Raw genomic sequence first — 24,266 nt, forward strand, 5'->3', positions numbered from 1 at the left:
AAGGGATTTCTTTCCATTTGTTCAAATCTGTTTTTATGTCTCTTGGGGGTGTTTCATGGTTTCCTTCTTGGTTTTCAATCATTTCTTATTAAATTCCTAAAAATTCTCTCTTTTGTTATTATAAATGAGGGTTTCTCATTCAGTATCTCTTCTAAATGTTTATTTGTATACAAATGCCATTGGTTTGGGCATGTACATTTTATAACTTGCTTCCTTGCTGAATTATTTTATGGTTTGAATTAGTTTTATTATTGGTTCACTAGGAATTTCTGGGCCTATTTTTATGTCATTAGCAGATGTAGTTTTATTTTTTCTTGTCCTATTCTTTTGCCTCTGTTTTCTGTAATCTGATTACATTGGCTTGTACTTCTGAATCGTTGTTAAATACCAGCCCATCTGCTGTGAATCAAACAAAGAAATTATTGAATTAGCAAGTGTTCTCATAAATAGCAGTGTAAACAGTTAAATAGTAATGGAGATAATGGGCATCATTTGTGTGTGTGTGTGTGTGAGACCACAGTGGTTGTGCCTTAGAGTTTTCTCATATGAAGGAAATACTTATTCATTCTTATTTCCTCATGTGTTTTTGTTAGGAGTGGGTTTTGAATTTTCTTAAAGCCCACTGTGAGAAATTTTTTTAAAATCAGCATCCATTGAGATAATCACTTGATTTTTCTCCTGAGACCTATTAATAGAGCAAACTATATTAATAGATTTTGTAAGATTAAGCCATTCTAGCATTCTTGGCATAAACCCCACAGTCTGTTTCCAGAGCTTAACTTCTTTATTTTAGTACTTCCTAGTTTAGTTTCAAAGATTTGATATACTTAACGTGGAAGTGTAGAATATCATGTAAGTTAGTATTTTTATTACTTGCCAAAACAATGTTTTGGTGAATGAGTTTAGAGGGAGAGATCATTACGGGAAGAAAAAGCCTTTTGAAAGAGCAAGGACCACTACTAACTGTGACATCATGAGCATCAACCATACCATGGCAATACTTGCCACAGCCTATTTCTACTAGCTGTTTATCTTGGGGAGTTTACTTACACCAGAGTCTTCATCTTTCAATATTTCATCAGCATAAGTTGTAGTCAGTTGATCACAAACTAAAGAAATGCTAGAAAATCTCAAATGATGGAGCAATTGCTGCATTATGACAAATGGGAAGCCTACAAAATAAAATAAAATAAAAGGGCAGAATGGCAAGTTGGTTGTTTTTACAAAGGGAAACAAAATTCATGTACTTCCATTAGGGAGAGGATTTGAGTTCATATATTGTTTCATAACCTTGTTTATGTTAGAAGTTATTTTAAAATGTTATTGTCAGACATAGAGTATCTATTCCATATGATTTAAAAATCTTAGAGATTGTCAAAGATATTTACTTAATTTACACAAATGAAATGATAGAGTTGTAAATCCAACCTCCTTTTTGCAAGTTGTGACTGAGGTCCAGGCTATGTAAAGCTGTATTTGCATGTTTAGGATCATGTCTTTCAAAAAATGCATTTGGGGATGTTTACACTGCTATTTATGGGACCAATTGCTATTTCAGTAATTTCTTTATGGTTCTATAACTACAGATTGATTCACAGCTTATGGGCTGATATTCTTAATGTATACAAAAAAGCCATGTTGAGATGGGAAGTATTTAAAATATTTTTTTCTCACCATTGAGTTTTCTCTTTAGATAAGTCAGTTGAAGACATTTTCTTAGTTATTTCTAATTTTTGAATGTATTTGATTAATAACATATTTTATTATAACTGTGTTAGAGTAAACATAATAAATTGAAAGTTGTCTCTTCTTATTTTCTTTAGCATGTTACACCAGACAGCTATATTCCATGCCTTGCAGACCTATGCAAAGCACTGTGGGAAGTTATGCTCAGCTATTATAGGACTATGGAATGGCATGAAAAGCATGACAATGAGGATACTGCTTCAGCTTCTGGTAGGAAAATATTTTTATTTTATTTTAAAAATTGAACTATAAATATCCCACATTACTGGAGTGAGAAGAAAGGAAAGGGGCAGGAATACCTTTGGGATTTCGAGGATTACAGTGACCATAGGCTAAATATTGAGCAAATAAAGTGATTCAGCTACTTCAAATGTTCTATTACCTTTAGAGAGTAACTGGGTCAAAGGACTTTTTAAGTGGCACATAGTACCAGTTTACAGAAGTGTGTGCTGATGGCTTTAGGACTGAATTTATAAATTTTTGTTGTTGTTAATATTATTAGTTGCAAACTAGATAAGACATTGGTCTGTCTAAATTTACTGTGAAATTAATGCTAGATGGTCAATATTAATCTATTTGGCCCATTTTCAAGTTGCAGTGATAAAACTAGGTTCTAAGAATCAATAATTATATTGATACTTTCCTTCCTGAAAACGAAGCTAGAATTTCATTTTAAAAATGATGTCTTAAAATATTAATCTTTGAATGGAAAATATAACTTTAAATGACTATGGTATAGTCAGCTAAATAATAAAGAACAAGTCTTTGAAAAATTATTGTATTTATTAATCATTCTATTTAAATTGCTTCATTTGTATAATTATTTATCTTAAGTGATTATCCTTGAACAGTAGCTGAGATTAAATATTCAGAATACTTATAAAAACAGTAAATGATTTTATCAGCGTTTTGTTTAATACGGACAAAATAAATTATACTGCACATCTTTTTTTTTTTTTTGTATTACATACAATTTATTGTAGCTATTCAATCAAATTACTTTAGTAACTTCCAGTTTCTTAGGTGCTTATTTTCTGTTGTTGGGTGAGTGGACAACACACCCAAATCTCACTGTTTGATTAAACGTTTTGGTAGTTTAGAAGGCATTAGTTTAATCTTTGTCTTGACTTACAAGAAGCTTGTAAATATAGAAAACAAAATAAGAGGAAAATTATATGAATGGATTTTTATCCATTTAGAAGTATTATTGGGGAGAGTAAAGGAGGGGAGAGAAAGAGGAGAAGGCAGAGTGAAGGATGGACACACAGCCAGGATTCCAGGTCAGACTATTTTTACCCAAAACTTGTACTCTTACCCTGTACTACCTCTGGGACCATGGGCTCTGCAATCTGAGAGGTCTGGCTTCAAGTTTTCACTTACGTTTACCAAAGGTGAGAACTTGAAGACACTGCTTATTTTTTCCACTCTTCAGTTTGCTCCTAAAAGTGATTAGTTAAAAAGCAAAGCAAAACCAAACCAAACACTTAAAGAGTAGTAACACATGTACCCTACAGGGTCGTTGTAGAGTTTGGACAGCATGTAAGGTACTTACATTGGTGGTGGTTAATATGATGAAAGGAAATGGATCAAGAGATAATATAATAATAGTGAAATACCTGGAGACTGTTAAGACATATTTGCTTTTCTAGTACATTATTCAAGGAGAAACCAAAGAAAAAGTTTGGAATAGAATTAACCCATATTTTAGATATCAGAATTTAGGTGACTGTTATCTATTTATTCATCATGGTAAAGCTTGCTTTTCGCTTTAGGCCAATAGTTTACATTCATTTGGAGTACTGAGTCAAACTTAAAACTCTGTTTGATCCTTATTACTCAACCCTCTTTGCTAAAATTTCTTCACCCTAATGTGTATGTTTTATGGATATCAAGTGCTCAAGTAGTCAGCTGGTAGTATCTAGGACTGTAAAAAGTTATTTATTCACCTGAAATTAATCATATCATATTCAGGACTAAAATTGTAGAAATTAGTAAATTGAAAATTACTCTTCATGGAACTTCATAAAACTGAAGAGGACTCTAGACTTTATCTGCTGTATCTCTTTAATGATAATATTTGATATTGTTTGATAACCTAATACTTTAATGTTCTAAGATAAAGCTCTAAAGCTCTAGTTCAGGTGCACTGCTTTAGGCTGCTGGATCCCTAACAGCCATACCATGCGTGTAATAATAAGGCTTATGTTTTAGGAGTGCTCAGAGGCAAACTAGTCATGTATCTATGTATCTGAGGCCTGGCATTTCCAAGGACCTTTTACTAGTTATCAGTGGACACCTTCCCAACCTGAGACAAGATGATAACATACTTGCTTAGGTGTTCTACACAGGATATTCACACAAAAGCTTCATCTTTTTAATATGAATGTGTATGTGTATTTTTCAGTTGTCTTTAGGGGGAGATTGGTGGCAGATCACTGATCTTACCTATTAAACTAGACATTGTTAAATTATCTGGAGTGGATAAAACTATTATTCGTCATGAAAAATATAAAATATATGCATTATCACCTCACTGCCTGAGCTGTTAATGTAGACTGCCCTCTTAGCATGCATGCTAATTGATAATTTGGTTAATTGGTCCTGTAATGCCCTTCTCACAGCCTTTTACATGGTCTTGCAGTAGGCAGTATTAAGAACCTGGTCTTTGGGCCCACACTGACTCAGGTAGATTCCCAGCCTCAGTCACATATGATCTCAGTGGTCTTAGGTATAGTTAGCATTTCATAGTCTAAGTTTATTTATCTTACCAAATGGGTTTACTTCTAATACCTATTGTTTGACATTGTTTTGATTGTATAAATATCAAACATATTTTCTGTATCTTACATAGACTTATAATGTATGAGAGGCCAAATAGAAAATATTTGGAAAACAAACACAAATTGGATTAAATCTAAAAATATTTATGTCTTTTATTTTCAGAAGGGAATAATATGATAGGTACTGAAGAAACTAATTTTGATCGTGGCTACATAAAAAAGAAATTAGAACATGGACTTACACGAATATGGCAGGTTTGGTTTTTTTAATATTATTTTTTTCACAGAAGCAATATAATTGTCATGTCAAAGTTGTTTTAGAGATTCAGTTTTAAGTTTTCTATATGTGTATTCTTTGCAGATTTAATCATATGTTTCTGTTTGGAATTAGGCTATCATTTAATTTCTGTAATGTATTTGGTGATTGTATTTGCACTATAAGTGGCAGGAAGAAAAAAGACTTAATTTGAAAATCTCCATTGGAAATATTCATATATGCCTTGAGTACATTTTTTGTTTTAGAGGCCCAGAGAATTTCCACTATCATAAAGAAATGTATGTTTTCTCAGTGAGATGTTCTGTTTATTTTTATTTCATTTATCTGTGTTTTCTTAATTTTTTTTTTCTGTTAATTTTAGAAAAGGAGTAACTAAGTAGGTGGCATACTTAGGTCAGATTATAGCTCAGAATGAACAATTTTTTTTTTTTTTTCTCAGTCAGTGATCTTTGTGCTTTGAGGGAATCTTACATGCTAATTGGCTGAATATATCTGGTTTTAGCCCATTTGAGCTCCTATAACAAAATATTCTAGACTGGATAGTTTATAAACACAGAAGTTTATTTCTCAGAATTCTAAAGGCTGGAAGTCAGAGAACAGGGTGCCAGCGTTGTTGGAAGGGCCTGCTTCCTGGTTCATAGACATTGTCTTGCTGCATCCTCAAATAGTGGAAGGGATGAGGGAGCCCTCTGGGGTCCCTTCTATAGGGGAGCTAATGCCATTAATGACGGCTCTACCTTCTTGATTTAATCACCTCACAAAGTCCCCACTTTCTAATATATTATCACCTTGGAGGTTAGAATTTCAGTATAGGAATTTTGGGTAGACACAAACATTCAGTCCGTAGCAGTATCTTATTAAGTTTTTCTTTGCAATTTAGTAGCTCAGTTGTTATAATCAGATAATTTGTTACTTCTTAGATCACAGTGTAATTTCTTTGAAGATAACTTACTCTTTTTGGACTTCTTTGAACCCTGGAAGACTATAGACCCTTTGGCCATGTTGTGGTCTTTTAAAATGTATTTTTGATTTTTCTAATGAGGCTGATCTTTATTTTGACCATCTTTTTTTTTTTTTTCTTTATATTTATTTATTTACTATTTTTTGAGGCAAGGTCTCATGTTGTCACCCAGGCTGGAGTGTGGTGGCAGAATCATGGCCTAGTGCAGCCTCGACCTCTTGGGCTCAGGTGATCTTTCTGCCTCAGCCTCCTGAGTAGCTGGGACCACAGACATGTACCACCATGCCTAATTTTCTTAAATTATTATTTGTGGACATGGAGTCTTGTTATGTTGCCCAGACTGGTCTTGAACTCCTGGGCCCAAGTGATATTCCCGCCTTGGCCTCCCAAAGTGTTGGGATTATAGGCGTGAGCCACAATGCCCAGCTTGACCATCTTTTATAGGCTGTGTTTTGAAAGAAATTGTTTAGGAAAACTTATTTTGAGAACGTAAATTTCTTCATGAATCAGTATTTATAATTTAGTGCTCTTCTATTTTTGATAATTTTGTATTGGATATGCTATTTGATTTTATACTTTAGTATTTGAAATTTATTTATGTAGTGGTTGTAAGAGGTTTGACATATATTTTCTCATTTGACTGTATTAAACTCATATAACCATATTAAACATTTATTAAAATTAAATAAATATTTAATGTATCATTGTGGATTTAGGCTGACTTTTTTCTGAATATTAATGCATAAAAAGAAAGGAAAATCTTATAGTCATTGAATATACACCCAGGGTCAGATATGATTTGTTTCTGACTTAGTCTCCCAGTAGGCCTTAATTGTACTTAGTTAGAATTTTACAATCTATGATAGAATTTCTGGTAATTCAATGTACTTGGAAATACTGACTTGGCACTTTATGTAGCTAGTTTCCATTCAGTTTGGCAACCTGATGGCATTCCTGATATAGGAAATGGGATTGTCTCTATTATATCTCCCTTAAGGATGTTGGCTGTTGGCCTAAATAGATACTCATTAACAAATTAGGAATATATTCCTGTCTCATTTTAATCTGGAACTATAGAGTAAATGGTTCTGATAACCTATTTTCTATATTTTGGGTTTGCTTGATTTTTTTTTTTTTTCTTTGTCTTACAGGATGTTCAGCTAAAAGTAAAAACCTACTTGCTTGGAACCGATTTGTCTATATTCAAATATGATGATTTCATCTTTGTTTTGGACATAATCAGCAGGTAGTGTTTAAGATCTTGTCTTATTCTTTAGTTTGAGTCATTCAACCATGATAATCAAAGAAATCATGAACCTAGTGAGCTCTCATCTATAACTTCTTTATGGAAATGAAGATAATTTTTGCTGCTAAGTTTGTGAGTGTATTTAAATATTTCTGCCCTTTGGATGTTTGTAAACCTTTATGAATTTGTGGTCTTTAGAATTTTTTCACATATCCAAATTTTAGCGATTTTTTTTAGTCTTTGAAGAAAGAGAACCCGCACTTCTTTTTCTCTATAAGGATGTTGCTGAAATTTACTGAAACCTTTTTATCCAACTAGGTTGATGCAAGTTGGAGAAGAATTTTGTGGTAGCAAGTCTGAAGTTTTACAGGAATCTATTAGAAAACAAAGTGTCAATTATTTCAAAAATTACCATAGGTAAGAACTCTAATAAAATATGAATGGACTTATTTAGGTAATGAGAATACTTTTGTCTAATGCTTAATCTTATAGCATTAATTGATTTTAAACAATTACTTTTGAATTTGAATGTGTTGTAGCTTTTTTAAGATGGCTAAGGATTTTTTTAACCAAAATATGATGAAATGTTCTCATTACATATTCATTGTACATTTTAAAATATTCTTTGTCTTGAGGGGCTTAAAATATTGAACTGATTTCTTTATGAGTAAAACATGATTATTAGATCAAGGTTCACAGAAAGAATTTGGCTGCTGTTCTGTTGCATTACCTGCATACATATGCGTGTGCTTATAAGGAAGTTAAATCAGTGCTCAGTGAGGGGGTGCTTGAGAGTATCTACCTTTTAGAAGTAAGAAGGCTTCTACAGGAGAGGATGTGATATTCAGAATTTCGCTATAAAGCCAAATTTGTATACTTCATTGCTTTGCAAAACAATCACTGCTAATATTTAAAAGAGTGACTAGGAATGATTTGGGTAGAGGAGGAAGGTGGGAAAGAATGTTCCTAATAGCGGTGTGATTATATGCTTACAGCAGCAGTAAATTGAAGGAAGGGAGAGCTAACATTAGATTTTTCTTCATATAAGCTAGACCCCAAGTTGTATCCCTTACATGTATTTTGTCCTTTGAGTTGAGTTTCATGTTACTTTTTATTCTGAACTTTTACTTTTTACAATTGAATTTAAGTTTTGATTTCCTTATTTGGTGCCAGAGAGAGTCATGATTTGAAATTCTGCTTTTGCTCCTTGTTCATAGTCAGTACCTGCTCACAGTGATATATGCCGTGTCAAAAGAGAGATGACTGAACACCAAACTGTTGATTCATTATTAAATATATTTGAATACAAGTTGTCTGTGTTAATTGTAAACAAGTAAATTGTTTGAAAAAGATTTAAGTTGAACTATACCAAAGCAAAGCCTTTGAGTTTCACAACTGAGAGTGTTTAAAAATTTTTTAAAAACTTAATTGAATAAACCTCAGGGAAATGGTGGGAAGGGACCAACAGGAAACCCTAACACTGCGTTTATTTATAACTTCCTTGTCTGCTAAAACTTAAGCCCTGACTAAATGAAAAGGCTGGCCCTATAAACATTCCTGTATAGAAGGGGGAGGGGCCTGTTAATCATGGATAGGGAAATAAAATGGAAACACAAAGGAGCCAGAAGCCTCACTTTCCTTGCAGTATGAAGGCACACCAAATGTCTCTCTTCCCAGAGATTGCTTCATATCCAACATGACAACTGGGATCACTTTTGGTGTTCCCAGTGTCTAGGATGTGTGTACAATATAAAAACACTGATTTATTTAGTGGCTTCCATTCTGCATTCTGTTTTACTTATTATCAAAAGGTGTCTGTCATCTGTAGCAGCTAGCTAGGGGCATTTTGACCATAATGGAAATTCCTCACAGAGTTCACATTAATGAAATTAGAGAATACAGAAACGAATCACTTAAATCTTCCCCAAACACTCAACATTTTAAAGAACTTCTCTTAGAAACATTTGTGAAACTTATTTCTCATTGGAGTGGCTGTGCTATATTATTAGAAGTAAAGCTGGGTTGAGTAATAGTAGACTTGGGTTATTGTCCCATTTTTTGCTGCTTACCAACTGTCTGATATTGGCAAATCATTTAACCTCTCTGGCCTGTGATTCTATGAATTGTAAAATGAAGTGGCCAGATTAAAAGGTCTCCATAAGTGTTGCCTAGACATCTTGACCCGTTTTCTTGCAGTATTGTATATTGTAAAAATTGGGGCAGGTTAAACAGCAAAGATTTAATTATTACTTAGTATTCTTCTTTTTCCCTAGTATTTAAACAGAAGTTTAAGGTAGTCTAGTTTCTGTCCTGTCTGTAGTCATTTTTGCTCTGACAGTTGCATCGGGAAAATTACGGTGGAAATCATTTCGTAAAGTTGGTGCAAACCATCAGTGTGTTCTAAGGTACATTTATTTCTTTACAAAACAAGGTAAACTTGACACGAACTTTAGAAATGATGCTAGTGTCCATACATTGAATTGACTAAAGTCATTACATTAGCCAGTGATAAATCTAAATCTGCAAAATCCCAATTTAATATTCCCTTTGCCAATCATACTAAATAAATACTGAAAAACTATATGGAACATGGTGAAATATAGATGAAGTGTGTTCTTACTTTGCTAATAGAAGTGTTTAAATGTGCATACAGTTTGTTTCATGGTCCTCTGCTGCCAAATAGAGCTCTTGAGGATGAAGAAATTCTTGAACCAAATTATTCTGACTTTGAGTCCATTTAAGCTATTGGTTTGAAGTTACAGGGATAATAAAAAGATAAAAATAGGAGCAGTTTCTTTTTGGTGGAGCATCTACTTATGAAATGTATTAATGTTAGTTGTGGTAGTCGTATAAAAGTTTGCATTCCACTATCTTTTTCTAGGATAAAACTGTATGCACATATGAGGGAACACAGCCCCTATTATTGTTTCTACTTCTCAAAAGTATAAGTTTCATTTCCCCCCATTTTTTAAAATATTCAGATACTAAGTTTATGTACACCCAAAGAACACTATTCTGTCAGATGTTGGAGAATTTCTAAAAGCATAAATATTCTAATTTAAACATTAATGACATAAAAATTATAGAGCAATGTATAGTTGTCAAAATATTCTATTTAATAAGTACATTTTATTTTGTAATTACTCTAGTAATCAAAGCTTATAAAATGTTTTTAAGGATCCTAAAATTGCATTGACTGGTGTTAGAAGAGAGAAGTCACCTATCTTTTTAGAAGAAAATACAACAAAGTAGATGAAATAAATTCCTTATAAAGCCAAACTTAATGAGCTCACAAAACAAAATATAGAAAATATGAATAGTCGGATGTCTTTTGAAGAAATTATATCTGGGCTTCAAAACATTTCCATAAAGAAATCTCCAGGCCTGCTGATGTCACTGGTAAATTCTACCAAACCTTAAAGGAGAAAACAATACCAACACAACTCTTTCATAAAGTAGAGAAAGAGGGAATGTTTTATAACTTATTTTATGAGGCCAGCATAGCATTGATACCAAAGCATAACAAGAGGACATTAAAAAAGGAAAATGACAGACTAGTATCTCATAAGAACATAGATGCAACATCCTAAACAAAATATTGGCAAATTTAATTCAGTGATACCTAAAAAGCTTAATATGCTGTGAACAGGTAGGATTTATTATAGGAGAGCGTGAGTTGGCTAAACGTTAAATAAATTAAGAAATTTAATTTACCAATTGACAGAATACAGGAAAATATCATAGTTATTATTTTAATAGATGGAGAAAATAATTTTGATAAAAATTCTACCCCAGTTCATGATTTTGAGAAATTGTGTTTTTGTGTAATTTTAACTTTCCTTCTAATTATGTTCTCATATTTAAAGTGTGCCCTTTGTTAACAGCTTATCAAGTTTGGTCTCGTTTTGTTGTTGTTGATGTTGTTTTACTAACTGAGAAAAATATATATAATATAAAAAGTAAAAATATATATGATTGATCCAAAAAATGCAGAAAGAGAAAATTTCTTTAAAATATTTAACATTTTTAGATATCAAACAGCAATATGATGGGTTTAAACCTATTAATAATTATGTCAATAAATACATTAAATGTAAATGGAAAAACGGTTATATGAAAACATAACAGTTGTCAGACAAGATTTTAAAACAACATTAGGGGCCAGGCGCAGTGGCTCACGCCTGTAATCCCAGCACTTTGGGAGGCCAAGGCAAATGGATCACGAGGTCAAGAGTTCAAGACCAGCCTGGCCAAGATGGTGAAACTCGGTCTGTACTAGAAATACAAAAAAATTAGCTGGGCATGGTGGCAGGTGCCTGTAATCCCAGCTTCTCTGGAGGCCGAGGCAGGAGAATCGTGTGAATCTGTGCGGCAGAGGTTGCAGTGAGCCAAGATCACGCAACTGCACTCCAGCCTGGGCGACAGAGTGAGACTGTCTCGGGGAAAAAAAAAAAAAAAAAAACCTTCTTGTAATGGTTACCGCCAACATTTCAATATGCACTTATGTTCTACTGTAGTCTACCTTAGGTGGTATACTTCCAGAATAATGCAGGAACCAACTTTGTAACTGCATTTACCTTCTCTTACCTTTTTGGTGTTTGTCATATACTTTTACTTCATATATTATTTTGTATACATTTTTTATGCCTAGGGTTGACTACGTTTCTTCAATCTGGGTTGTACCTTTTATCACTGTATTAGTTTTAAATTACTGTGTAATAAATACCACAAACCTGTCTGGAAGAGACAGGAAGCAGATTATCCCCTAGGGCCTCCAGACAGTGGAGCTCTGCTAACACCTTGATTTCAACCCACTGATACTGATTTTCAGGCTCTGGCCTCTAGAACTGTGAGAGAATAAATTTCTGCTTGTTTAAGTCACCTAGTTTGTGGTAATTTGTTACAGCAGCCACAGGAAACTAATACAGAGTAGAACTACTGGGTCCTGTGGTAACTCTCTCTGTTTAACATTTTGAGGAACTGAATCACACTTTTTTCCAAAGTCATGATACATTTTACGTTCCTACTAATACTGTATGAGAGTTCCAATTTCTCCAAAACCTTGTCACCACCTGTTGTTTTCTGTCTCTGATTATGGCTGTCCTAGTAGGCATGAAGTGGTATCTTACTATGTTTTGGGTTTGCATTTCCCTGATAACTAATGATGTTTAGCAGCTTTTAAGGTGCTCATTGGCCTTTTGTATATCTTCTTTACAGAAATGTTTGTTCAAAGCTTTCATCCATTTTGAATTGGGTTATTTGGTTTTTATTGTTGAGTTGTCAAGTTTTGTACATTTAGTTCTTACCTTAGGACTGTGATCCACTTGAGGTAATTTTTGTATGTGGTATGAGCTATGAGCACAATCACTTTTGGGAATTCTTGGCCATTATGTCTTCAAATATTGCTTTTGCTTATTCTCTGCCCTTTCCATCCAATTGCCTGCATAATAAATGTTTTGACTATCTCACATATCTCTTATGATCTTTTGTTTCTTCCTTTTTTTTTCCAAATTTTTGCTTCAGTTTAGATATTTTCTATTGATCTTTGAGTTCATGAATGCCATCTTCAGCCACCCCTAGACTGCTGTTTTACTTATCCAATCAGTTTTTAATTGGAAGTGTATTTTTCAGTTCTTGAATGTCTATTTGATTCTTTTATTGTTTGTTTTTCTTATTGCAGTTATTTGAAATTCTCTTTTCTATCCATTTTATACATTTTTTCTATTTTATTTAACTTATAATAATTATCTTAAAGTCCTTGTCTGTTAACTCTAGTATTTGGAGCAATTCCTGATTTTTACAGATTCATGTATTTATTGTCTCTTTATTTTGAACCTGTGGATTTAAAAAAATCTAGATTTCATTTTTAGCGTGGTACTAACAACTTGTGGTAGAAAGAGGAAGAACAGGGCAGGCACTGGCCCTTTTGTCAACTGAAAATAAGGTTTGTTTTTCTGGGACTGCCTATATCATGTGCTGATTACTCCAGATAGACAGTAAGAACAATAGCATTAAAGAAAGAAGAGATCAGTATGGCATAAGTGATTAGTGAAATGTCAAATATATATGTGTCTTACCTGCTCACGTAATTTGTAAGTGCTTTGTAGAGACAGGCACTGAGCTAAATGTTTTCAGAAAGTGATAATTATCTTGCTATTGTAGCTTTACTAGGTATGATTCAGATCTGTGCTGTTTAACGTAACGTGTTAGTATTTATGATCTCATATAATCTGTAGATTTTTCTTTGTTTTAGCATCGATATATGTATCAGCTAAGGATATTTATGTGAGTTAGAGACAAGCTTTTAATTTAGTCCCCTAATAAAACTGTCATTTCCTATGCATTACTTTTGCAATATAGTAAAAATATTTAGTTTAGTAACATTTGAGAGAGTTTTTCTGTCAAGGATGATAAGATACTAACTAACAAAAGTAAACATTTCTGTCTACTGTATTAATCCCAATGGGTTCTCAAAGTTGATTATGATCATGACATTAATCCTATAATTATTTGTATTGTACATTATTTCCTCAATTCTTGTGTGCAGTGCACTTTTCTCACTTTTTGGAGTGTTCATTTTCTTTTTTTTAAGAACACGGCTCGATGAACTGAGAATGTTCTTAGAGAATGAGACTTGGGAACTTTGTCCTGTTAAGTCAAATTTCAGCATCTTGCAACTTCATGTAAGTGTTTCTTAAGAACAAAGAAATCTGTCGTTTAGTCATATTTTTTACCCTTTTTCTTTGAAAAAAAAGTCCTCAAATATATGGAAACATTTATAAAATAAATTAAGGAGCAGTTTCTTATCTTCCTTCCTTGAAAGTCATTAGTTTTACAGGAATGACCCTTTTATGGTTGTGAAAAATCAGTCTTCTTTTATAAAATTCAGTTTACATACTTCAGGAAATCTCTTTTGCCTAAAAAGAGTTACAGTTAAAGTGATATTTTTTGTTTGTTTTGAATTCCAAAAAGGGCTGACTGCTGTATTTAAATTTTGCAAATAATTAATTAGCTATATTTTGGCATAGTTTAATACATATACAAATATAATACAAATCATATTTATAGAATTTTTTTATTCCTTAAAGGGACTAGTAAGTTCCTAATTTGTGCTGCAATTCTTAAATTTGCCTGTAATGAAAAAATGCCTCAGATATAAAAGAGGCACTTATAAAAAATACTCTTAACTAATGTGTATTAGTTAATCAGTTCCTCAAATACTTACAGAATAAGCAATCTGCGAAAAAGTCTTTAATTAGTTTGATTTTTCCCTTGGTTGAAACACATTGTAGATAAATATTCCTGTGTGAAAGATTGTGTTCTGCAAATACCAAGTGTCAAAATGCAGTGCATATAGTTAGATTCTTGTTCAGAAAGTACGGGGTCTTTAGTTTTTGCCTTTGGAAGGAATAGCTTTCTAGAAAGCAACTTTCTTACTCTGGATAAATGTACAGAATACATAATTAGAAGTTTTTTTTTGATAGGGATTGATTGTCTTTATGCTTATATTGTACAATAGCTTCTTATCCAGTTTTTTAATATTGTCTTCCTATTATAGAAATATTAAAAACACTGGAACATAGTGATTATTAAATGCTTTAAAGACAGCAAAATTGATGTTAATGTTAATTAGTATTAACATAACAATTAACATTAAATTAACATAGGATTTACGAGTTCTCAAAGATTTAAGGTAATTCCTTAACGTTATTTAGAATTCTAAGTTTAACATTCATTTTAGAATATCTATTAAATAATTTTATTTGAACTCCTTTTTAACCATCAGATTGTGTGTGTGTGTTGCGACATTGTCACACTTAGTATAATTGTAAGACATGTTTTTTAAAAAAGGCATGTTAAAGCATTCCCATCTAGGTGAACATTATCTCCTTTAAAGTAGTTACCTTGAAAACTATTCACAACTTAGTGTTCACCTGACATGCATTCCTGTGGATTGGATTTTCTAAAAATTAGTCTCATTGATGTATATTCACTCCTTGTTTAGAATTATAAAAATAATGGCATGATTCTTAGGCATTATTAATGGATATGATTAAATGTATAGTTGAAATGTAAAAGGAAAATAAACACGTATATCATTTAATACAACAAGTCAATGTACCTTTCAAGAATTTTAAGAATACCTTTCAAGAATATCACTGAAATTTATATTTGGGATTTAAATATTGGGATTATTCCATTTAGTGAAAAGAAAAATGTTTGTTAAATTTTGTGATAAATCATTAAATCAAGATTTTGGTAATTCAAAGGAACTTTAGAGATTATTCCCGCTTTTCCTCTAATTAGCTGTGTGAGGTTGAACTTTGCACTGAATCCCTTCAAACTGCCTCAGTTTCCTCATGTGATTAATGCATAATTTAGACTAGGTCTTACAACTCTTTAGCTTTGCTAGGAGTAGAGGACACATCATATGACTTTGGCATATATATTCGTGTTGTCTGTTTCTTGGTATATAGAGAAAAGTAAATGAAAGTTTGTAGGCATCAATGTAACACATAGACACTTCATACTTTGTTTCTGATGTATTTGTATAGAATATCTTAAGTGGTGCCAACATATGAAAAAGCATAGTGTTTTACTTTAACAATTAGTTTTCGTAAATGACTTTATTGATTAGGATTTTTGCTGTTCTGTTAAAATTTTTAGAAGACATCATTCAGATTTCTTAAGCTATTTTAAAAAATGATCTCCGCAGTTTCTTAAAGGAAGCCAAAAGTAGTTTGATGCAGATGATACTGTTTTAAGTGATATCATTCGCTGAGTTGTCTTTAGGAAAGCCTTTAGACATGTATTTCTAAGTGTGTACTTTTAGATAACTTGAAAGATTTAAAAGTCAATAACTTGAAGATCGAGATGTTGTTTTTCTGCTAAGTCTACATTTATATTGAGGGATTCAGTTTATGTGTTAGAATTTTATTGTTGCTAAAAGGTATCTGGCTCCTTTTTTAACATCTAGGAATTTAAATTCATGGAACAGTCTCGCTCCCCATCAGTTTCACCTAGTAAGCAGCCAGTCTCAACTTCTTCAAAAACAGTGACCTTGTTTGAGCAGTACTGTAGTGGTGGGAATCCATTTGAAATTCAGGCCAACCACAAAGATGAAGAAACAGAAGATGTCTTAGCTTCTAATGGGGTATGTGGTGTATGTGAAACATAAGTGAGATTTTTTTTAGTTTAAAACGGTTCTACTCAATGAGCAAGGCAATTTACTACATCGGTTATGAATTATTATTAAGAAAGATATCCATTTACTACCCATTTATGTATCCATTTACTACCACCCTGCCCACCTATATACTTAATGTATCTATGATATTACATTTATAGATAATGACTTTACAATATGCTTTGTTGACCTTGTCCTCTTGAATAGTAAATTTTCCCTTTATGTTTGCTTTATGGTCTTATTACATGATGTTCTTATCAGGTTGCTAATCAAATAGTAGTATAATTTCTTCACTGAATATTTATGTGATATATTATGTGAATATGATGTGATATATTGTGAGATGAGTGAGGGAATGGATATCATCTACCCTTTTTCTCGGCACCCTTTATGGGTCACAGATTGCTTTTGTTCCATGTCCCTTTGTCTAAGAGAAAGTGGTAATGTCTTGCTTAATTGCTTGGCAGGGATATTTTTTTGAGATTTAGAAGTACAATGTTTTAACAACACTTTTTAGGACCTCAAAAACAATATTAACTAGATGTAGTGTGAATTAATGTAAAGGATTTGAAGGCAGATAATGAATATCATCTTTATTATTTATCAGCTGTGTGGCCCTTGGCAAATTATTTTAACTTTGTGACCCTCAGTTTCTCCATATTTACAGTGAGAGGAATGCTTGCTTCACAGCTACTTGCATGGTATTTTCACAGTATTTTACTTGACTTCATAAGTTGTTTGATGGTTTCTTCTGATCTTCATAATTTCCATAATGACTCAATATAATTTTTATTTTTGATTGATGAAGCTAAAGTGAAAACCATTCAGATGTGACAAAAATATGTTGAAGGATTTGTCTTTATATTTTATGTTAGTTTTAGAATTTATTTTTCATTTGGTGAAGATGAAATTCATGAAGTTTAAATTGTTTCATAGTAAGCCATATTTAAAATTATGATTCAGTGATTCTTTGTGACATTTTGCCTCTGTGAAATTGACTAAACTGAGAGGAATTTAAAGTCATTCCAATTATTTTGGAATAACATATCTCTCTATAAAAGTGATTCACTAACTAAAACTTACATAACCTTTGATTCCCATTATTTGCAGCAGTGTGTTCTATAAAGTTGCTGTGAATATTGATTTAACAAATACTCAACCATTACTCCCAGAGCAAATATAGGATTAGGTTCCTATAAGCCTCTGGTTACAACATATTTATCAGCCCATCAGTACATAATCTGAATTCATAGTCAACAACACCATAACTCTTGCCTAAATGAAGCTTATCAGACACACATATTTTATTTCTAAGGCACATCACAACCTTCTTGTGCTTAGAAACACTACACAGCACTTCAGGGCTACACTTGTGGTGGCATTCTAAACAGTTAAATCACCAACAAAAAGCACAAAAATACAAAGAACTTGGCACTAAATAGGTCATGAAAAGGAAACTTGTTTATAGTATGAGAGCCTAAGCAAGAAGACAGAGCATGCTTTGTATTCAGCTGGGAACATGCATGTTGGATGACTCAAACTTTTCACTGTTCTGCACATTTATGAATGACTCCAGAAATATCATAAGTGTTGACTTTAGGGTTACAAATAAATTTCAGTGAGCAGGCAAATTTGCAAACATTGAATCCTCAAATAATGGGTATCTGTGATACGATGTGGTCACAAAACTCTGTTGTTGTAGTCAGGACATCCTAGTTTGTGTAGAATACCTTTCTGCATAGCATCAGGATCACATTGTGTATAAGTATAAAGGAGTACCTGTAAGGCTTGTTTGCAGTTATTAATGTGTGATCTCATCTTCCCAGGTGCAACTTATGTCCTTGAGAATCAGGGTCCACATCTAAATACGACCTTTTTATTAACAGACTCTCAAAAAATAGTTGTTGAATTAGGGGACTAAATTATTTCCATGTTGTTATCATACTGGTTTTCTCAACTGTCATGTGGAGATAAAACTTCCTCAGAGAAGTGTCTGTACAATTAAATGAGATAATTCATGAAAGAATTTAGCATAATACTTGGTTAAAAACTCAATGTTAGCTATTATTTAATCATACTAATATTAGCCATTATTTAATCATACTAATCTATAACATTAATAGATGATGATGATGAAAGTGCTGTCACTGCTTCCTTTACTGTGCATGAATTCCACTGTCCTTTCCCGTGCTGGCATTGGGCCATGGTGCCATAAAGATGATGAAAATGTTAGGAAGACATCCTTCCTCTCAGGAGTAAATCCACCATTTTTGTCCTCATTCTCAGCAGGTCACTGTGTTCTAAGCTTAATTTTCTAAGCTGCCCTTGAAAGTCTTATAGTGAATTAAAACATCAGCATGTGTGTTGTGCATGTTTATTAAGCTGAAGTAATACTTCCAGAGTGCCAGAATTGGATATTGAACCTCTTTTTAATGAATTTTATTAGCAAATTGGAAATAAGTATGGTGAAACTTCTGAGAGACTTTAAGTTAAAAAAAAAAAAAAAAAAACACGTGCTTATGTGTACTCTTCTTCTCTTTTTAGGCCTAGTGGAATGTTTGTTAGGTTTTCGTTTATGGTGATTTTATTTTGTTGCACATTTTCAAGCTTTTATAGGTGTAATATTTTTTTTTTGTGCTGATTAAGGTAGAATGATGAAGACAATGGAAGAATAATCAGATTCTTGGTGACAACATTAAAACTAAACTACGGATTTTCTTGTATTTAGTGGTTTCTTGTAAAATTGAGTACTTTCGCTGTGTTGAGACACCCCACGAAACGAGGCCCTTTATACTCATTTTTTAATATCCTGTGTTTTCTTCAGTATGAATCTGATGAACAAGAAAAGAGTGCCTATCAAGAGTATGACAGTGACAGTGATGTTCCTGAGGAACTCAAACGAGACTATGTGGATGAGCAGACAGGAGATGTTCCTGTGAAAAGGTGATTGTTCTTAAATTGTGTGGTGTTTAGCATTTTATCTTGTGCTCTTAACATATAGGATTTCCTTTAAGGTTAAGAAGAAACAAAAATTATGTTTTTTGGTACTTATTATGTCACCTGACAGAAGTTAGTATGTTTTAAATGATTCCTGGAAGGCTAAAAATGTGTTTTTCCTCCTAACATTTCATAACTGGATTTCATGAAAAATAAAATAGTTATATGAAAAGTTCTGCCTAGCAAAACCTTTGCCAGCATCTCACAAATCAGTTCATTTAACTATGAACTGGATTGTTAATGTGTCAAAAAAGAAATTGATTTAGCCATTTAAAAGTTCTTAAATGGCTAGTTTTAATGTAGCTTTCCTTTGAGTTATGTGGTGTGTTTGACATTGCTTTTTGTAGCAAGATTCTAATTCCTTTTTTATGGCATCACGAAGTTAGTCATTTTTTAAAATCTGTTAAAATTATTGTCGAAAATATTGGGCATAATCAAAGAGATTAGTTTTTGCAGAGGAAAAAGCCTTTAGATTTATAAAATCAATCCTGCCTTTGGTGGCCATTTATGCGATTTACATAGATAAATAAAAAACCTCAAGGAGAAAATGATCATTTGTTTTGTATGTGGAGTTCTTGCTTCAATCTTGTAAACACAGAAAATCACCACTTATTTCCCCTGTGTCATTTTTGTTCACTATTTGAACTTTCTACCAAGGTGTCCTATTAGTGGTTGAGTTTTGTTTTATGATAAACTGACCTCTTCAAAACTATGATAATTATAACAGAATTTTTTCTTACCTTTTGCCAGTTAAATGGGCCTGATTCTGGAATGTTGAAATGACTTGATTTCATGACTATCATACGTTTAGTGACTATAAATGTACTTTTTTTTCTTAATGGTAGTAACGATAAGTATACTCTTAACGTTTAACGCCAAGCTACCTATTTAATACTGTTTAACTTGAAATCCCGACTGAAATAATACTGTTTTCAAAAGTGAGCAATTCACGAAATTGTAGCTATTTTAATTGAAAAAATTTGTTCTATTGGTTTTTGCATATGTATGATATTAAGTGTCAGTATGATCTACTGTGAACTAAATAGAACTATTTTGTTGGAATTCTTTATTAGATGTTTTGGGCATATTTTGGCCAAAAGGAAAGGTCTATTTGAATTGAAATATACAAGTAAGATAGTGTCTGCCATGTGTATATACCTCCATTTTTGGTAGGGTTACTGCAGCCCCCTAAACTTACCCCTAAGAAGTTTGAATTGAACGAATTAGTGCCTGAAGCCAATACATTAAGAGTTATTATCAATTCTAACTTGTGTCTCTTGAGTTGACCACTTTTTCTGGCATTTCACCACTACCATTCTAGTTTATCCCAAAATTATCTCTGTGCCAGATTATTAAATCAACTCCTTTACCTTGGATTCTTGTCTCTAGGCTTGCCCCATTCCAAACAACTCTTAGATTTAAATTTAGGGTTTTTTTTTTTTTCATAGTTACAAATTTAATCTTGCTGTTTTTCTGGTTAGCTTTTAGTGACTCACCACTGTATTCAAGATAAGGTTCATATCCCTCAGGTTTGATTGCTTTCAGGGATATCCGGCCTTTACTTGCCTCCTTTCTTATTACTTTCCCCTCTGTTTATTTCTTCTACTTGCGAATGTGGTGAACTCCTTGTACTTTTCTGAGCACACTCTGTTCTCTCTTATCTCTAACCCTGTTTTATGCTGGCCCTTTTTTCTGTGCTGACCATATAACTTTTACTTTTCTTTTGAACCTAACCTAATGCTGCCCCTTAACCCCAAATACTGTCACCAATATTCTCTACTTAATTCAGATTCTTAGGAGGGCATTTTTTATGTTTATAAGTTTCTGAAATCAAGAAACATAGTACATCTGCACCTAGATATGTAATTATCTTGGAAAATTTGTTTTTTAAAGTGATTAGTTTTTTTAGTGGTTGATAATGTTTTATAATCGAAGAAATGCATTATGGTACTTTATTTTTTTGCTTACTTATTTCCCTTACTTATGGATTGTAAATTTTATAAGGATAAGAAGTTAATCTCTATATCTTTACCTAATGCATAGTACGCTTTTCATTAAATAATTAGTTAATAAAGGCTATGGACTAATCTGAGTAACTTACTGGTTTATTACTTGACAACTCTAGCAACTCTGTTTTGTTTTTTCATATAAAGTGTTTCTCGGGAAACTCTAAAAAGCAGGAAGAAATCAGATTACAGTCTAAATAAAGTGAATGCCCCTATCTTAACAAATACAACGTTGAATGTAATAAGACTTGTTGGTAAGTAGCTACACATTTAAAAACAAAGAAAAAGAAACATTATAACAGTTAAATTAGTTTGTTACTGAATGACTTTTACTTGTGGTTTTCGTTGTCTGGTATACTGCAGTGCTCTCTGCAATAAGGGATTTAAGGTTATCATATGTCTATGCTTCTCATTTTAAATGTTCCAAATACTATAATACTAATAGTAATGCCAGTTTCTCTTTTTAAGTTACCTGTTTATTAAGTCTTTGTATCTTCCAATTTTTCTAAAATATTTCAGTTAATTGAAATGTGATGAAAAATTCTCTAGGTAGGTTAGAGGTACATGTAAGATAAGATAGTACCAGTTTCACATTTATACAATATTTTTCTACTTTGTTGTTTCATAGATCTTTACAGTATTCTGTCAGGCAGAGTGAATAGTGACTTTCTGACATTTTCAGACTTAAGGGATTTACAAGCTAAATGTTCAGATTATAGGAAATGTTGTTCTTATTACAGATAAGACATTTATTGATGATTTTGTAGAAGGGAAACAATATGAAGAAATGACATTTTAAATATTCGGGTTTGAGGATGATGTGGATTTTTTTTTAATGTCAGTATTTCAACATCTTGTATGTTTTTAGCCTTTCTATCTCACTAATAAGTCTATCTATTTGACAAATAAGTTATAGAGATGTCTTCTCATATTAACCTTCATTATTCCAATCAGGAATTTTAGTGGTTTTCTATAAAAATCTCTATCTATGGAGATGGTATTTACCTATTGCCTAGTTTGATTAATCTTAGCTCTGTTGAAATAGTCCGTGTTCTTTAAGATAATTATTAAATGTAATTAATGAATAGGATAAAATGTATAGAATGCTTTTTAGGAGTCACGGTTTCTCTAGAAAGAGCAAAAAATGTTACTGAACTGAGAAGAAAAGAAAGGTATACATTTTCATGATGCTCAGAAAAAAGAATAGATTCTAAAAAGCTATTCTGTGACTAGTTATTGCCAGGGAACTAAGCTTTTCTTCTTCCAAGAGAACTGACTGAACATAGTGTCAGAAATACTCTCTAGAATTTGTAGAATCAGAATTGGAAGAGTGCTGAGAGGTCATTGGTGTAAGTTCCCATGAAGTCGGTTGTCTTTCTGTAATGTCTCTAATATGTGGTGGCTGTCTAGCTTCTGTTTCGTGATTCCCAGTCATTGGAAACTTAGTGGTTTGCAAGACTACTCATTCTATCATTAGACTGATCTCATTAGTAGAAGTCTCTTCCCCAAGATAAACCAAAACCTGTCTCTATGTTTCTAGCTTTTGATCTGTCCTTTTGGTCTAAGAGTTCTGCCCTTAGAAGCAAGAAGAATAAGTTCATGCTTTAAAAAAAAATTTTTTTCTGTTTCTATTTATTCTGTTCTATTTCTTTTATCTTCTATTTCTTCTATTCTTCCATGTGATCACTTTTCAGATATGTGGTGGTAGTTGTCCTGTCCTTCCTTTTCTCATACCAACCACCCCACAATCCATTTTTCAGGCTTCATGGGCTCAGTTCCTTTATCTTGTCCTCACTGATAGAAATTCAGACATTTCAGAATAATCGTCATCCTCCTTAGCCTTCTAGACTCAGCACTTTTCAGTGTCTGAACACATCACTTGAGATGTAGTCAGCTTTTGCTAGATTATGTTGAAGTAACAAGCAGCTCTTGGTGCATCAATGACTTTCAACCACAAAGTTTTATTTTTCACTCGTGATACGCATTGTCTCCTGATTATATGTAGCTCTGCTCCGTGTGTCTCTTCATTCTAAGATGTAGGTTGAAAGAATAGTACCAACCAATCTGGAACATGGGAGGAAGAGCAAGAGCAAACTCTGTTATGACTCCTGAAGATTCTGCTTCCATGTGTCAACCTTGACTTCCTCTGACATGTCATGGCCAAAGCAAGTCAGGCTTGGCAAAGGGAGGGAGAAGTATGCTTCTGCCACAGGAAGCACTGCAAGTCAAGGAAAGTGGGCAGGACTGTATCATGCTCTTATGGGAAATTGGGAAAAATAATATAATTAAACATATCTGTTTATATTTTTTACCTTACCTAGTTCAAAAGGGGCTGGAGGTAGTCATGTTGCTGTTTACTCTGAAGGCATATTTTCATAATAATCAAATAAAATAAAATACAAGGCTAAGGCAAAGTTGAGGAATGGGCACATCATGCTTTATCATATCATATTTAATGCAGACATCAAATACAGTGCTTAACTTCTTGGTAGGCATAAGGGAATTCACAAAACAATGTATTCCACTATCCTTATTATCTGTGAAAAAGATACAGGCCTTTATAATAATGGTAGAAATATGCTCCTGGTGCTGAATTCAGACGATAGTAACAACAAATTCTTACATGAAGATTGCTGATCAACATAGTGGGCCTTGCTTTTGAACAGTGGGTTTATAGGAACTGAGAAAAGCCACATTCAAGAGCCTTTAAAGTATGGCACAGTCCTGAATAAAACCTTACTCTGTGAAGAGAATTTGACTATTGCAATTTCAGCTTTCTACACTACCATATCTTTTACTGGACTTGCAATTAGGAAACAATGCCAAGTATGACAATTTAACTTTTATATCTTTTCATTTAGGACTGGGATTAGGTGCTGCCATTATCACCTCAGTTGGGATCCCCCGTAGACTTTTATTCTTATCATTTTCTCTCTCCCTGGGATGTTTTTATCTTCAGTTTTTAGATATATACAAAACAGAACTTTAAGGAAGCCACTGTCTCAGCGGTCTCTGACTAGTAAATGCACTATTCCATCCACTGTTGTTATTGCATAGAAGTGCCTG

The 24,266-nt window shown here is 32.8% G+C and overlaps 1 protein-coding gene across 2 annotated transcripts in view; it reads left to right on the forward strand.

Moving 5' to 3' along the window:
* LOC105475512 (VPS50 subunit of EARP/GARPII complex) overlaps nt 1-24,266 on the forward strand; it is a 121,835-nt gene that overhangs the window by 57,279 nt on the left and 40,290 nt on the right. For both annotated transcript variants that reach the window (XM_011730843.3, XM_011730842.3), the window contains exons 13-20: nt 1,824-1,956; nt 4,690-4,781; nt 6,916-7,010; nt 7,329-7,427; nt 13,603-13,693; nt 15,988-16,164; nt 19,022-19,140; nt 21,348-21,454. In XM_011730843.3, coding sequence (XP_011729145.1) covers nt 1,824-1,956; nt 4,690-4,781; nt 6,916-7,010; nt 7,329-7,427; nt 13,603-13,693; nt 15,988-16,164; nt 19,022-19,140; nt 21,348-21,454 — 913 coding nt within the window. The remainder of the gene's footprint in view (nt 1-1,823; nt 1,957-4,689; nt 4,782-6,915; nt 7,011-7,328; nt 7,428-13,602; nt 13,694-15,987; nt 16,165-19,021; nt 19,141-21,347; nt 21,455-24,266) is intronic.

Source organism: Macaca nemestrina, chromosome 4, assembly GCF_043159975.1.
Source record: "Macaca nemestrina isolate mMacNem1 chromosome 4, mMacNem.hap1, whole genome shotgun sequence".
Lineage (NCBI taxonomy): Eukaryota > Metazoa > Chordata > Mammalia > Primates > Cercopithecidae > Macaca > Macaca nemestrina.